The 16,082-nt window shown below is 35.0% G+C and overlaps 1 protein-coding gene across 1 annotated transcript; it reads right to left on the bottom strand.

Moving 5' to 3' along the window:
• Positions 1–554: 554 nt before the first annotated feature.
• Positions 555–15,679, bottom strand: LOC137927465 (tubulin beta-4A chain-like). Its single transcript, XM_068771278.1, has 12 exons — positions 15,567–15,679; positions 12,983–13,094; positions 11,901–12,026; positions 11,251–11,352; positions 8,649–8,776; positions 7,488–7,655; positions 6,575–6,689; positions 6,024–6,094; positions 5,396–5,535; positions 4,213–4,372; positions 3,131–3,232; positions 555–672 (listed from the first exon to the last, which is right to left on the bottom strand). Exons 1-12 carry the CDS (start codon positions 15,621–15,623, stop codon positions 601–603), a joined length of 1,353 nt encoding a protein of 450 aa, XP_068627379.1. The 5' UTR covers positions 15,624–15,679; the 3' UTR covers positions 555–600.
• Between the last annotated feature and the right edge of the window lie 403 nt (positions 15,680–16,082).

Genomic DNA, 16,082 nt, shown 5'->3' with positions numbered 1-16,082 from the left:
TACTAAAGACGCATATACTTTATGAATAGTTTTAAAAAATTGTTTTTACAACATAAAAAGGTTTTATGTGGTGCGGTGTGAGGTATGACATAGAAAGTCTCTTGTAGAAAATGACTTAAAATCTTAAGAAATATCTCTCTAAAGAATAACAGACGTTGTAATTTGATACCACTAAAACTTTTTGGAATACTTATTCAAAATCGCCTTTACTACTTGAAGTTACAACCTTACACTCTTTTGGATTCGAATTGATTTCAATGTTAGGCAGGTTGGTCATAAATGTATTATATAATATTTCTTCGACGGATATACGTCTGATTATAGAAAGCTGCTTGTTGTAGCTTTTCATCTGAAAAAACCTTTTGAACTAACTCTCACTGAAATTTTATTTACGCACACCATACACTTATAGTTTTTTTTTTGATTTTGCAAATTGTGCAACAGTAATTATTTACAAATTTACCCAAACTCAGTGAATGTAATAATAATAAAAAAAAGATCAATTCGAAAAGCTATATTTAACAGCAATACAAATAACAATAAATAATATTTCTCCTATTCATTTGTCATGTGGCAACACTGATATGTCAGCTGTCATCTTTACTCCTCGGCACATTCGTCTTCGGGTATCTCCTCTTGTTCGTCGAATTCTCCGTCGTCGACGCCCACTTCCTGGTGATCATTTTAATTTAGTCAAATAAACAATGTAACCTTAAAGTAAAAATATGAAACTCTGGGGGTCTAGTGATATATATATGTACTTTCGCTGAATTTGTTTTGCGTGTACTTTAAAGGTCTGTGGCATTTCATCCCAACATGGCAGACTCAATTTGACATCAATACGAGATGAAACCCATCGTATGTTAAAAAAGAAATTATGTCAATTTTAAGTTTAGCCAATAAATATATATACACCAATACCTCACTTTGCGCCGTGGTTACGTTCCAAAAAAACACGACGCAAATTGAAACGCCGCAAAGTGAATTAAGATTTTCTGCAGCATACCATGTAAAGATCGGAGGTAGGTTCCAGGGTTACGAAATTACTACTTTTTTAAAAATAAAATTGAACAAAGTAAACATTTAAAAAACATAACTAATATAACTCTGCCAATAAATAAATTGAAATAATATTTACCTTTTTTGTAACCAGAAAGAACACGTAAAAATTTATTTAATTCTATTATTCTCTTTTAAAAAAAACCACAACACACTACGTAATTGAAACTGAACTCTAAAATTAGCAAAACAAAGTGAAAATCCCCGAGTTTTGATGGCATGGCGCAATTAGAAACAAAAGTGTTTCCATCTTTCAGAAAATAAAGAAAAATCCAAAAAAAAGTTAAAGACTCGAACCCAAAACAACGCAACCTCGAAAATCTAACGACGCACAGTGAAAATTAGTACTAATTAAGCAGCGACGCAACTTCGAAAAAAACGCAAAACGAAACGATGCAAAGCGAGGTATTGGTGTATACATATAGCATGTCGACCTGTGGACATTTAGCAATTTTAAAGTAGGAGATAAATAGGATACAACGCTAGTCTAGATGCAAAGCGAGGTATTGTTGTAATAACAATATATTAAAATATGTTTCTCGCACTACACAGTGAGGATTTATTTAGAAACAAACCCAGTATTTAAATATACGTAGATGTTTCATATTGAATTTTAAAAATTTAGGTCGTATCGTTACCCCTACCATATGTTTCAATGTTACGATTTCGAATAAAAATATTTTTTTTATTATTACCTTTTGTCTTTTACAATATATCTATAACGTAATTTGGCTTAGTTAAATATTATTATTTTATTATTATACATATTTCTTTGTTATTATACAACCTTAACAGAAAATATTATACAACCTTAACAGAAAATATTATACAACCTTAACAGAAAACTTGTGTAAGGTTTTTTTTAATGGCTGTCGTTTATGGGTGGCCCCTTACACTTGGTTTCGGTTGAAGTTGATGCTGTTAGCCTGAAGGCTTTTACAGCTTCGGAACTGAGTTCACGGAGCGGAAAGGGTCCGTGAACTTAAAAATAAAACAGAAGCCGGACAGACGCGTTCCAGTTGTACGATGACGTTCGCAAGTGAACCGCTCTACCCGAGTAGAGCTGTGTAGTGTTGATGTTGTGTATTTGCTTGGGACGGCACACTATGGTGCATCAAGGCTAATATCATCTCATAATTCATTTTCGTCTGATATGTCGTACGATATATATAGTTTATGGTATACGGAGGTAAAACTCTGTAGTTTTTTTATTTACAAGGTATTTTTCTGTAATTATTTTTATTTATTAATAATGAGACCTCAAAGTTGCGAAATTTTTAAACAGAAGTTTTTTGAAAAAATCTAGGACAACTTCAAACCATCGTTAACATATCTTTTACTTAAAATATTTACAATATTATATTTTTACATGCATGAGAAACTATTTGGTGTATTTATTAATAAAAATTATAATAAAATATCTATATATAATGACTATATTAATTATTTTTAACAATATAAAATAAATTTCTATAATATATTTTAAATCTCTACTTATTCGTCTATTCCTATTTCAAATTTCATGTCAATATTAAATAAAAAGTTATTGAATTTCGATATGATGTTGACCTTATTGCACCATAGTGTAGCAGCGTGGACCACAGGCAAGACAAGGATGGATCCGGATCCAACCTCGGTCCGCTCACGCTTTTCGCTCTTATGGATCGGGCGGCTCTAACAGCTGGTGTTGTGGTGAGGTGAGTAGTGTTTCGTTCTATTGTGAATGACTCGATGTCCTGTGCAGAGTGTCGCAGGTGAAATGGCCGCTGGTGCTGTGTGTTTAGCGCTTCTCATATATTCTCATACATCCCCAGTGTTAGATACACAGGGACAATATTTGTTATCTGCCATCTAATAGATTCAGGCGTTACTTTACGGAAGTCCATCCTAAGTAAGAAAAGGACCACTATATAACTACTTCCGCTATGTAGCAATATATTAGTAGCTATATATTAGTCCTTTATATATCATAGAGGTTGTCAGTTGCTAGGAACCTCGACTTTACGGAATGCTATTGCCTCGTTTTTATTACTGTCAATTAAAAAAGAGAAGCAGCATTTGGTGTAAGTACCTCATACTGCTGGTACTCTGCCAGCAGGTCGTTCATGTTGCTCTCCGCCTCCGTGAACTCCAGCTCGTCCATACCCTCGCCCGTGTACCAGTGCAGGAACGCCTGTTAGAGCATACCGCTGGAGATGATATATACAAGCCCATGAAAGACCATATGTGGACCTATCTAGCAGTTCTGTGCTGAATATATCCGCTTACACACAAAGACAAAACATTAATTAAAAATACTAAAGAGTTTGTTAACTCTGGTTCCTCATATTTTAACACTTAATAGCCTGATTTACAAAAGAGATTTTTTTTAAATATTACTGTGTTTGCTTGAGGGTAAAATAGATTTTTTTTTTAATTTCGTTGAAAAGAATATTATACAGCAGTAAAATTTGTACAGCCAACCTATAAAAAAATCTAATAGTAATGTGAACATTCGGTTTAAAAGATTGATATCAAAATTGAAACTCTAGGCTATTAAGGGTAAAATATCATGTGTTATTATTTTTTTTTAAAACATTACGATATGTATTTCTAGTATATAGTTGACCAGTTATAAACATTGTTACAGATGTCAGTTTAAATAGCGAAATAATTAAATTTTGCATTTAAACGTGTTATATATAAAAATATTAAATAAAAAAAATATGTATCTGTGTTACCATAAATACAACTAGAAGTACGTTAGTGTGTATAAAGTTTGTGCGTGTTTTATATTTATAAAGTTATACAAAAATTTGCTGTGTTATCCTGATTTTTCATTACATTAAAAATTTAGATATTATTATTATTATTATTTTGATTATGCCATTTTAATTATTATATATAATAAATTTATTATTTTTATTAATTGAATTTGTAATAAATGTATTATTTTTATTTCCTTATGTCAACCGCAGTGGATGCAAGGCAGAATGTCAAAAGCATCGAAAAAGTTATTTAGTACTCTGTGCTAATTTACATTATTTATTACATTTGGAGGACAATTCAAAAGCGCGTATATATGTCTACTTGAATAAAGATATTTCGAATTTAATGAAATTAGATTTTTTTTTAAACAAATCTGTGAGATCTCACGTATTCACAAATTCATACCTTTCGCCTAAACATGAGTGTGAACTGTTCAGAGATGCGTTTAAAGATCTCCTGTATGGCGGTGGAGTTTCCCACGAAGGTGGCCGCCATCTTGAGCCCACGCGGGGGTACGTCGCACACCGCAACCTTCACATTGTTAGGTATCCATTCCACGAAGTAACTGAAACAGTGCATGATATATAACCTTTTCCTTTTAGGAGATAAATGAAATTTATCTTTTTATATAGCAGAAAAAGAAGGTTTTCCCCACTATTTTTAAGAGGTGCCGTAGATTTAAAGAACCTATTGTAATACCGTTCTAGAAAGAAGCAAGACTTTACCCTATCCACACACTTTGTCGAAATAAAATAAGACCAATTGAAATTTTCGTACTTTGGTTAGATTTGTTAGATGAGAATCAAGGGACCAAATATATTTTCTATGATTTTTCTTTTTAATCTACATCCGTGACATTAAAAGTTTAGCACCGGCCATTTTAAAAATAAAAATAATATTTAAAAATCGAACTCATTTACAATACCCGGTACGACCTTTGCAAAGTGACAATCGGCTAATTTTTGCTTCGTAGAGCACTATCTTTGTCCCACACTACACTATGTGACGTTTTGTTAGTCGTTGTATTTCGTGCGAGAGAGACAACTCTCTATTTATCGCCGGGTACTGTACGAGTCTCGTGACATTTATACAAAATGGCGGCAATATAAAATTACATGTCATCGCCATTATGGATTTATTGTAAAAATTTTAGTCTAGTGTTTTTAAAAGATATTTATAGCATATAGAGTATTATACATATATTTGCATGTTTTTATGGAATAATTTTAGAGAACAATATTCTATACAACAAAGTTAAAACACGACATGTCAGCGCATTCGACCAAATAAACAACATAGTATTTGACTATGATAATAGTGTAATATTGGATCATCCTGTATCACTATAATTATTATTGCGGTAGCTAATATTTGAGTGTATGTATATACTTTATAATTCAAGACACGTGATAACCTATTTTTTTTGTTTTTGCTATTTGTAATAAATACATTACAAAAATAGGATTTGAAAATAGAATTATTTATTTTGCATCAGACTGTCATTTTTTTTACAAATTGGCGGGAATTTAAAAGTTACGTTTGGACAAAGTAACCACGTGACAAAAATGTCGGTATAGAGTCCAGTCACCTGGAGTTCTTGTCCTGTACGGAGAGCATCTGCTCGTCGACCTCCTTCATGGACATCTGGCCGCGGAAGATGGCGGCGACGGTCAGGTAGCGACCGTGGCGGGGATCGCAAGCCGCCATCATGTTTGTGGGGCTGAACATCTGGATTTACCATTACTATTTTAAAAGTAAAGCACCTTATATGTAGAGGGAGATTCTCTATCTTAAATGAAATGAAAGATTTGCAGGAGTATATTTTAGTCCCAGAACTCCACTGCTGGACATAGACATCACCCAGTGATTACCAATATACCAAAATAATCAGTGGGAATCGGCTTACTATCATCAACTTTAATATGTCGACATCTAACTTCTGAATTCCATCTGAAGTCATGAGTCTTTCAAAACACTTGAAACTTAAACGCCCACTGCAAGGGTATGCCTCCCCCAAAATTGGACACTATGACCAGTTTTGCTCTGCCTGCATCCAGGTCCACCTAATAAGATGCCTACCAGTGTTTGCCATTCGTTTCAGGAGGGTCGTGATAGCAATTCTTGGAGTTTGAATTTGGTTCTGGACTTGTAGTAAGTTTTCCATTCAGAGCAGGACTTGCAGAATGATATGGATGCTCGGGGTAGGACATTCTCACCTGCTGTGTCAACTCCGGTACCGTCAGCGCTCTGTAACCTTGGCTGTTCCTTGCCGTGAGTGGTGCGAATCCTGGATTGAAATTATTTATCTTCAATAGACTTCATTTAAAGATAAATATACATAAGTTATTTTTATCTGGATATGGAATAAATGTTTAGAACCTTTCCAACATCTACCACTCGTTGACTGCTCGTTCTTTTTTTCTGAATTGTCTTCTTTTTAGCCGATGGACGCCCACTGCCTTCCTCAAAGATCGCTTCTAGGACTGGTCCTGCGCTGCCCACATTCATCGACTTCCCACGACTTTAACTAAGTCGTAAGCCCACTTAGTGGGGGACCTGCCCACGTCGCATCTACCGGCTCGTGGTATTATCATATCAAGTCTATCCAATGATTGTTTGATATCCCACAAAAATGTTAACAACCTTGGATAATTTTCGATTTTTTGTCCAGAATTCTCATAAATACTATATCTTGGCAGAAGAACTGCCACTGAAATTCAATTAGAAATCCTGTAAGAGTTTGAAGATATCACCAATTGTCACATACCTGGCATAAAGAAGTGGAGCCTTGGAAAAGGCACCATGTTTACAGCGAGCTTCCTCAGGTCCGCGTTCAGCTGTCCAGGGAATCTCAGACAGGTGGTCACCCCCGACATCGTGAGCTATATGGAATATATAAACTTATATATGCAAAAGCTATGTTCATTTTTATTTTAAATAAATAAAAATATGTTTCATATGATTATCGTGTTAATAGTCTGCTGTATGTTTGTTCCGGATGGAATATTTGTCAGCGTCTTGTTCCGATATTCCGAAGTCTATTGCGACATGTAAGTCAGTAGAGTGTAAGATATTGTGACGAAAAATAGATGACGAATGAATGAAATTTTGAAGAATATGTAGCGAAGTAATCACAGTTGTCAAAATGCTTTCGCTTATCTGTCAATCCATCGGTCTGCGCATGCGCAAAATGTAAGGACGCGCGGCGTATGATTTGTAGGCGGCTGTCAAAACCGCGTCTCACGCCAAAAAATATTATGAAATATAATAATGGCGAACGGCGTCAAGTGACATATGTGTTGTTGTTTGTGAATTTGTTTTAAAACTTTAGTTCTGTGATGGAATATTGAAATAAATACTATCTTATATGAAATTTGAATCAATGTTAAATATTTACAAATGAGTGGTGAAAGTTTTATGTAAAAATTATTTCATTCGCATGACATAATTTATTACGGAGTCGGTGTATCTGAAGTTGTAGGCGGATGACCTTTAAAATAAACTGTGTCTATCTTTCATCCGAGCGTTATAATTTTTGTGCTCCAGCTCGTTAGGTGTTGTCTCTAACATTGCTTACCTAACCTGTTAAACTCCACTACAAATATAAGAAGAGAAGAAGAAATAAAAGTCACTCTGAAGATACCCAATAAAGGGGGCCTTAAAAAAAGCCAAACACTTACGGAGACTAGATGGTTCAGGTCACCGTACGTGGGGCTGGCGAGGCGAAGAGTGCGGAAACAGATGTCATAGAGGGCTTCATTGTCGATGCAAAAAGTCTCATCAGTGTTCTCCACCAGCTGGTGCACGGACAACGTCGCATTATAGGGCTCCACCACCGTGTCCGACACCTGCATCCGATACAAAAAACACTTAGTCAGTCACTTTATATATATACGAAGTGATTTGTTAAAATCAATGCTGGATTTACAGATCTACTGTCAATTAATATATCATACCTCCTTTCCAAAAATCAATGGATTTACAAATAATAAATAATTAAATGATAATGTTACAAAGCACGATTACACACGATTGCCGTAAACACGCCTAACCTTAAGGTTATTTATAAATTTTTTGTGTACGGTTCTCGGAAATTCTAACCGAGTACTATCTCGAACTTACTAGAACCTTATCCGTAGTATAAATAAGTGTACTACCCATGACGACAGTTCAGTGTTGTTTTTCAAGTTATAAGATTAAGATCTACGATCAGTGATACAAAGTGACTATTTGGTAAGTTATTTGGACAGCGATTTCTTGAGCGATTTGGGAGTGTAGTATGGACTGAGCGAAAGCAAACTTTGTGTTAAAGTACAAGACTTCTTGTGAACCAGCGGTGTTTCATTGTCCAGTCTTATAACTCGAAAAACAACACTGAACTGTCGATATGGGGAGTACACCTATTTATACCACGGATAAGGTTCTAGTAAGTTCGAGATAGTAGTCGGTTAGAATTTCCGAGAACCGTACACAAAAAATTACATAACTTTAAGGTCACGCATTTTCTTGATACTAGGGTTCTGTGTTTATTGTTTAGATGGTTCTGTAACTCGTGCTTTGTAACAATACTAACCACATACACACCACGTGTGTGTTAACTGTGGAATTATCAATGCTACATCGAGGATCGAGATCCGCGCTGCTCTCAGGAATCTGAAGACCAGAATTAATGCTGATATGGTGGCTTGGCCCTTGGCTTTCCTATCTTATTATTCTTTTTTTTTGTTGCAATAAAATATATATAATATTTCATACCGCGTAATTTGTCAACCGCCCCGCAAATACAGTCCACTTATACCGAGGAAAATATTATTAACCCACAAGCGACGAACAGTTCACACCTTGGGCGACGGCATAACACTGAAGGTGTTCACTATCCTGTCAGGATACTCCTCGCGAAGCTTGCTCAGTAGAAGCGTGCCCAGTCCAGAACCCGTGCCGCCTCCCAGCGAGTGGGTCAGTTGAAAACCTGCAATATGTTTGTTTTGTAAAGCAATTGTTAAATATGTTACAGAAATAAATAAGTGAAACAATGTATAGCATATAATATAAACATAAAATTGTATCTAAAATGTTAACTAATGCAAATAAAATAATGTAAAATGTAAAAAAAGTTAAAGGCGTAAAAATAATGTAAAAAACGTGAAATAACGCAAAAATGTAAAATTATGTAAAAAACGTAAAATAATGCAAAAAATTTTAAAAATGTGAAAAACGTAAAATAATGTAAAAAGGTAAAACAATGTAAAAATGTGTAAAACGTTAAATAATGTAAAACAGTGAAAAACGTAAAATAGAGAAACTAGAAGGTGATGCAAGAACGAGAACTAGAACGAAAGAGAATGACATCCAATTGTGGTATCAAAGAATAGAACGTTAGATTATGTGAGGAATGATAGCAGAGAATAAAAATAAAAAGTCAGTGAAAAAAAAAAACCTAATAAACAACACTGTCCCAAATGAGATAGGGGTGGAGGCAGGTCCCCAATAGCGGAAGCCCAAAAAAAAGTATCTATTTATTTAAAAAGAAACTTTTTAAATAAATAGTATTTTAACTGGTCGTTGTTTTTTTAAAAAACATACATTAGGTCTTAGGAACAATCCTCTGTGCAGGAAGTGCTTGGATGAGGACGAGACTGCATTTTACAGGGCTACCAAATATCTCAGATCCGTGAAGTGCCTTCGAGAAATCGCTGGCAACAAGATCTGTTGGGATTTCTCGAGGAGTTGGGTTGGCATCACGCAGACAATAGCGACAATACAAGAAGACTATGAGATATTTTTAATATTACTATGGGAGAATTCAAACGTGTGCACAGACAGACGGTATATGAAAGAAGTATGCTTAAATAGGATATCTAAGCAATTTAGAACTGATAGATCAGATAATTCTATCTATATATATGAGAGATCGCCTATATATGGTGGACCAAAAATTTTTGCAAATAGCAACGACACACAAACAATAGTCGATTACAGGAGTGCCAACGGCGAGACGGAGCACATGTCGACGATGTAATTTTTAATAAATAAATTTAAAAAAATGATAATTATGGTAAATCAATCATAAACAAAATAGCATTTGTACTTTTATTTCTACACATGTTTCGAAAGTGCAAAAATTTATGGTCCACCCTTTATATTGATTCGTCTGGATACCTCTGGAACCATAACAATTAGTCTTCAAATTTGGTAGGAATATTCTTTAAAAGATAACCGATATTACCCAGCAGTTCAACTTCAAATGGCAGTGTGCAGACCACATGAAGCACAGAACGAGAGAATATCCAAGAACATGGTTGAGAGACAACTCTGTTAACCCTTTAAGGCACGGAATTTTAGAAAATAAAAATACCCATGTTGCATAGAAATTTTATTTCGTTCAAAATTTAACAAAATTGGTGTGTTATTATTAATAAGGATATACAATGATTTAAAAAAATAAAAAAAGATAATTCTGTTATTTACTACTAAAAATATTCGGTTTCAACATTTGATGAACCTGACATATGATGATAAACCTTGCCAGCGCAATCGAGTATATTTTTAACAATTGCTAACGGTGTTGCCAATTACTTTAAATAATAAAGTTCAGAAAAAAATGTATAAGCGCGCAACTATTCGAATATTTCCAAGTGGGTCGAGAAATGTCTCTCCATGCGTTATTATGCATCAAAAAGGTGGGACATTTTTAATACCAGCGTGCCCCAAAGGGATAAGACATCCAGCAGGTCATTCTCAATCGGTTCCATTGGAAATTCTAATATCTGTACATATATATGTGGGAACGGAACGTAAGAGTGTAGGAAGTGAGCGATTGATTGATGAAAGAATGAAGAGTAGGAATGAATTATAGCATTCTCTCGGAAGATGGCGATGGGCCGTTTGGTATCAACTATGTAAGAAGTGAAATTTAAAATTAAAGTGTTTAAAAAATATCTAAAAACATCTGTTATTCGCCTGCGTGATTCACTCCCACATATATGATGTTTGCTGTTGATATTATATAAAATTCTCGTGTCACGGTGTGCGTGATTGAACTCTTCCGAAACGGCTCGACCGATTTTCGTGAATCTCAGCGCGCATACCGGCCAGGGTGGAGAATCCCACAACATCTAGTTTTCATCCCCCCAAATGGTAAGGGTGTTCCAACCCTAATTTATTTTTTATTTTTAGTCAAAATTTTTTGTTTTTATTTTTTTTATGATACAGCATACAAAAATACATATAACCCAAAGTCTTCATTCCTTTACGATCAACCCTTATTTTTTATTGTTTTTAATGTTTCCTAGAAATAACATACATGCCAAAACAACGTTTGCGGTATCAGCTAGTATATATATAAGGTAATGGCCGCACTATATCTTGACATGTGTCAAAGTGACGTGCACTGTATTAGAGTGTTGCCAGGTATAGTCTTACAAATATACCATTTTAGCTCACCTTGCAGACAGTCGCAGGGTTCCGCCTCCTTCCTCACCACGTCCATGACCGAGTCCACCAACTCCGCACCTTCGGTGTAATGTCCCTTCGCCCAGTTGTTACCTGTAATAAAATTATTATATATAATACGCAAAATAAAAGTCACGGGAGTAACTCGAAGAAATGCACGTCTGAAGTAAGGGGTAAGTAAAGGAGTACAAGGTCCGTGACAAGAGTGATGATCAAAATCCGGTAGACGCAGTGTAGGTATACCATTCTAAATGGATCGATGACATAGTCAAGATCGTGGGAACCTGAATGTGAAGAAGTGTTTGAGTAAAGTTAGATACCTCCGGTTTAGTCACCCCTTTGCAGCACCAAGCATTGGAAAAATTTTGTAATTTTTTATAAATGTTGACTTATATCTGTCCCCCAGTTTAACTACAATATTATTTTGTACATATATAATTACAGTTGCGAGTCTTACATATAAATAAATAATGTAAATATATAAAAATACATATTAATTTTATCTGGTAATTTTTCTTACAAGTGAATTATTTTCATATTAAATTCTTTAACCTTTTATACCATTCTCTTAGCCTCATATGTTCTTCGTTGGATAATTTCTCTTACTAGGAATTTTCCATGCCTGCAGTAAGTTCTCTTACCGGCTCCACTCTGTCCGAACACGTAGTTGTCTGGTCTGAACAGATGTCCATAGGATGATGAGCGCACTGCATCCATTGTGCCCGGCTCCAGGTCGACCAGCACAGCGCGCGGCACGTATCGGTTGCCTGGAAGTAAACATCTTAAGTGATTTAGTAACATAATGTTAGATGGATTCGTGAAGTTTCTTAAAGAAATTACCTACTCCTTAGTCGTAACCACGTTCATCGAGAAAGTTTAGGGTAGGAATCCAATATAACACAGTTTTGCATGGACTACTTGGTTTCGGTTGAAGGTGATGATGTTAGCTTCGGGGCTTTTACTTAACTTTTGAACTTAAAAATAAAACAGAAGCTGGACAGACGCGTTCCAGTTGTACGATGACGTTCGCACGTAGTGAACCGCTCTACCCGAGTAGAGCTGTGTAGTGTTGATGTTGTGTGTATGCTTGGGACGGCAGCGTGGACAACAGGAGAGCCAAGGATGGATCCTGATCCAACCTCGGTCAACCCACGCTGTTCGCGGTTAGGGAGCGGGCGGCTGCCTCCTGAAAACTAGTGTCGCTGGTGCTGTGCGGTTAGCGCTTGTAGTGTTGTGAGTATCTGCAGCGGGTGTGGTCGGTGCGTGTTCGACAAGAACCCTGTGATGGGCGTGAGGAGTACGTCTTTGGGTCATCTCTTGGCTTTTGGCTTAGGCTGTGTGAGGGTTTGGGTGAGAAGAGGCCGACTTAAAATAAGTCTATGAGCAAGCCTTGAAGAATTCTTGGACCTTTAGGAGTTTGAGGTCGCTTTGAAGGGTCTACATTACGCTGATACCACTCCGCCCCGGTGGCTATCCAGGTGCAGCGGTTTTGGATGCGCGAATACAACGTTTGCATAAGAGAAGACTGGTCTTACGGAAGTTTTGTACGAATGCATCTGCATGGAAAAGATAAAAGATTCAATGGTAAATCTGGTAGACCAACCGACCGTTGGTAAAAGTAAAGATAAATCCGACATAGAGAACTAAGCAATAAAAATGTTGTTATATATATTACAGTCTCGTATTTTATTATCAGGTGATAGACCTGGATGATACTAAATACCATCAGCAGCTTCGTTGTAGTAGACCTGGATCCGCTCCAGCTGTAGTTCACTGTCCCCGCGGTAATGGCCGGTCTGGTCGATGCCATGCTCGTCCGATATTATCTCCCAGAACTAGGAACAATAAACAATTCAAATTTACTCCAACGCACTCTAAATCCCACACAGTTATATCAAATATTGATGATAATATACAAGCCAATCGACTCCGAATGCTGGTTACGCATGAAGATCTGCGAGGAGTTGATTGCCGCGTTAATAAAGGAGGAAGAAAAGAGACCAATATTCCTCGAACTTTGCAGGAAAATCGCAGAAAAAGCAATCGGTAGAAATTTACTCACTCTGTGCTTGGCACAAATCGGTGTAACATAACTCCTGAAGATGCCCCGTGGAGGGGTGAAACACGTGTTTGTGAGTAATTTAACGGCGGTAGTTGTGTATCGCATTGTTTACCGCACGCGGTAAACAATAAACGCGGGCGGTGCACTTTGTTGCTCGACTACCACTGCATGTGCGGAAGTGGCTAAATATTGGTCTTTTTCTTACTTAGGATGGAATTCCGCTAAATACCGTCTGATTCCATTAAATATTTGCAGATTTGTCTGTCTATCTTTACTCGTATATTTAATTATTAAGTTTCTCAACAGACCAGCGTTTCGAGCCGGTGGTAGTTCACTACTTATAATGTTAAAATAATAGACGATTCAAGTGTGTGAATTTCTACTCGAATAAATATGTTTTTAATTTAAATTAATACATAAGCGATGTCGCATCTGCGGAGTCCATCTTACTAAACAGTTTACTCGAGGTTTTAGAAGGAATATCAAGGGTCTCGAAGTTTCGAAGAAATGAAAGTTAAAAATAAGAATAAGTGTGAACAATAAAATAGCAAATAAAGCAAAATAAAATGCCTAATTAGTACAAATATTCACTGTGCGTCGTTAGATTTTCGAGGTTGCGTTGTTTTGTGTTCGAGTCTTTTTTTTTCAAAAGATGAACGCACTTTTGTTTCTAATTACGCATTGCCATCAAAACTCGGGGATTCCATTACTAAATAAAAATCAACGCTATGTTAATAATTTTATTTTCACTTTGTTTTGCTAATTTTGGAGTTCAGTTTCAATTACGTAGTGTGTTGTAATGTATTGTGTTGTGCTTTTTTTAAAAATAGAATATATAAATATAAATTTAAACGTGTTGTTTCTGTTTCTTTCCAATTTATTTATTGGCAGAGTTATATCATTTTGGTTTTTTAAATGTATACTTTGTTCAATTTTCTTTTTAAAAAGTTGTATTTTCGTAACCCTGGAACCTATCTGCCATCTTTACATGGTTTGCTATAGAAAATCTTAATTCACTGTTTGCTTTTTTTGGAACGTAACCACGACGCAAAGTGAGGTATTGGTGTCTGCCTATACCAGCATAATTCCTCTTTCTGCAAACGTCTTCTTTGTAACTAGGATACTATCGACCAGCGTATAATTTTAAATTTCGACGAACATGAAATTCAAAATGGCTACCTTACATCATAGACACCACAAAGTCTATATACACATTTCTACTTTTAATTTTGGCTTATCTTAACCTCGAAGACTGCCCTAGGATCAATCCAACAATAATATTTAAGGGTCTAATATAATCTGTTTAACAGAGTTCATGTCATAATAAGAATACATTGACTCTAATATTATTATATCTTCCGTCCCTCACAATATCTATATTTACAATCAATTCCTTCCCTGGTCTTCGTATATATTATTTCTCAGTTGTTAACCCACAAGTTCCGACAGATGTCACTCTTAAAGAGAAAAGAGCGTCTGGTTGGCTATCTACGCCACTGTGGGAATCTATCATTTATTTATTTACTTTATTGGAGCTTAACAGTAACAAAAGGCAGTAATAAAGTACAAATTTAAAAACTTAGAAATATAATATTAGTTACAATTGTTACCTTATAACTATCTCACTGAGAACATTTAATTATTTATAGTCAAACAATGACAAAACAGATAGAAACATTACTAAATAGGCATTCTGCAGATCACACCGCAATAATTACGAGTCACAGTAAGCCGTCACGTACCAATGAGGTTTAAATTGTATTGTGTGTATCATGATGTTTTTCCACAAGGAGTATAAATATCCATGTAACTATATCAATAAAAAGGTTTCCTTATGGAACAGTCATACTTTTTACATCACACACAGGAGAAGTCACTCTACCTCTGTGATTCTCTACTTTTAAAACTGTATAGAAGTCCTGTATCTATAATAATAAATGAAGACTAAAACATTTTATGTTTTCTCATATTAACAGGCAAGAGTTATATGTAAGAGTACCACCACTAATATGTATATGTAGAAATATATATTAACTTTTTTGTGTGTAAATAAATATTTTTTAATTTACTACATTCTACGATGTTATTTTAAATATACCTCTTGTAAGAAATTGTTGCATTTTTCCGAATCGCTCTACCATGATACTGCGTCCAGATGCCAAATAGAGCATATCAGACGTATAAATAGATTTTCATTTTTATTAACGAACGAAATACAAATGAAATTTAAAATTAGTAAGCGTACCTTCGAACCGATCTGGTTGCCGCATTGCCCCGCCTGAAGATGCACAATTTCACGCATTTTATCAAATTATTTACAAACTATCTTCTTATATAGGACCGAGGAAAACACAACTGCTATTTTCAGAACGACGGCACGTGGCTTATTCGATGTTTCATTTATTACTTATAAATAAACCTTATATTGAATAAAAATATTTAATTAAACATTATATTTAATGTTTTAGTTGATTAAATCGTATATTTGAATTGAATTATTTATAAGTAAATATTTATACATAGTAAATCAAGCAAAAATTAATACATATTAATGTTAATATAAACACGATTATTTTCTAATTTAATTTTTAAATGATTTATCAGAAATAAAAATCGGAATATTTAAAAAAAGTATTTATTTAAAAAAAAAATTAGTAACATGTAATATGTTATCTATACTGTGCAACAACACGGCAAATGTCAATTGTCAAACAATATTACGATTAAATACATTAATTTATAATAATTAATGTTTATTATT

Source organism: Battus philenor, unplaced genomic scaffold (assembly GCF_028537555.1).
Source record: "Battus philenor isolate CCGP_79_NKW_IND1 unplaced genomic scaffold, ilBatPhil1.0.hap1 SCAF_30, whole genome shotgun sequence".
NCBI classification, from domain to species: Eukaryota; Metazoa; Arthropoda; class Insecta; order Lepidoptera; family Papilionidae; genus Battus; species Battus philenor.
Note: the sequence above shows the minus strand (reverse complement) of the source record. Positions and strands in the feature narration are given on the sequence as shown.

Coding starts and splice junctions, on each gene's coding strand:
- LOC137927465 (XM_068771278.1), bottom strand. CDS start 15,623: ATGCGTGAAATTGTGCATCTTCAGGCGGGGCAATGCGGCAACCAGATC. Junction 12,027..12,982: donor CTACAACGAAGCTGCTGATG/GTATTTAGTATC, acceptor GTTTACTTCCAG/GCAACCGATACGTGCCGCGC. Junction 7,656..8,648: donor GTGTTATGCCGTCGCCCAAG/GTGTGAACTGTT, acceptor TATCGGATGCAG/GTGTCGGACACGGTGGTGGA.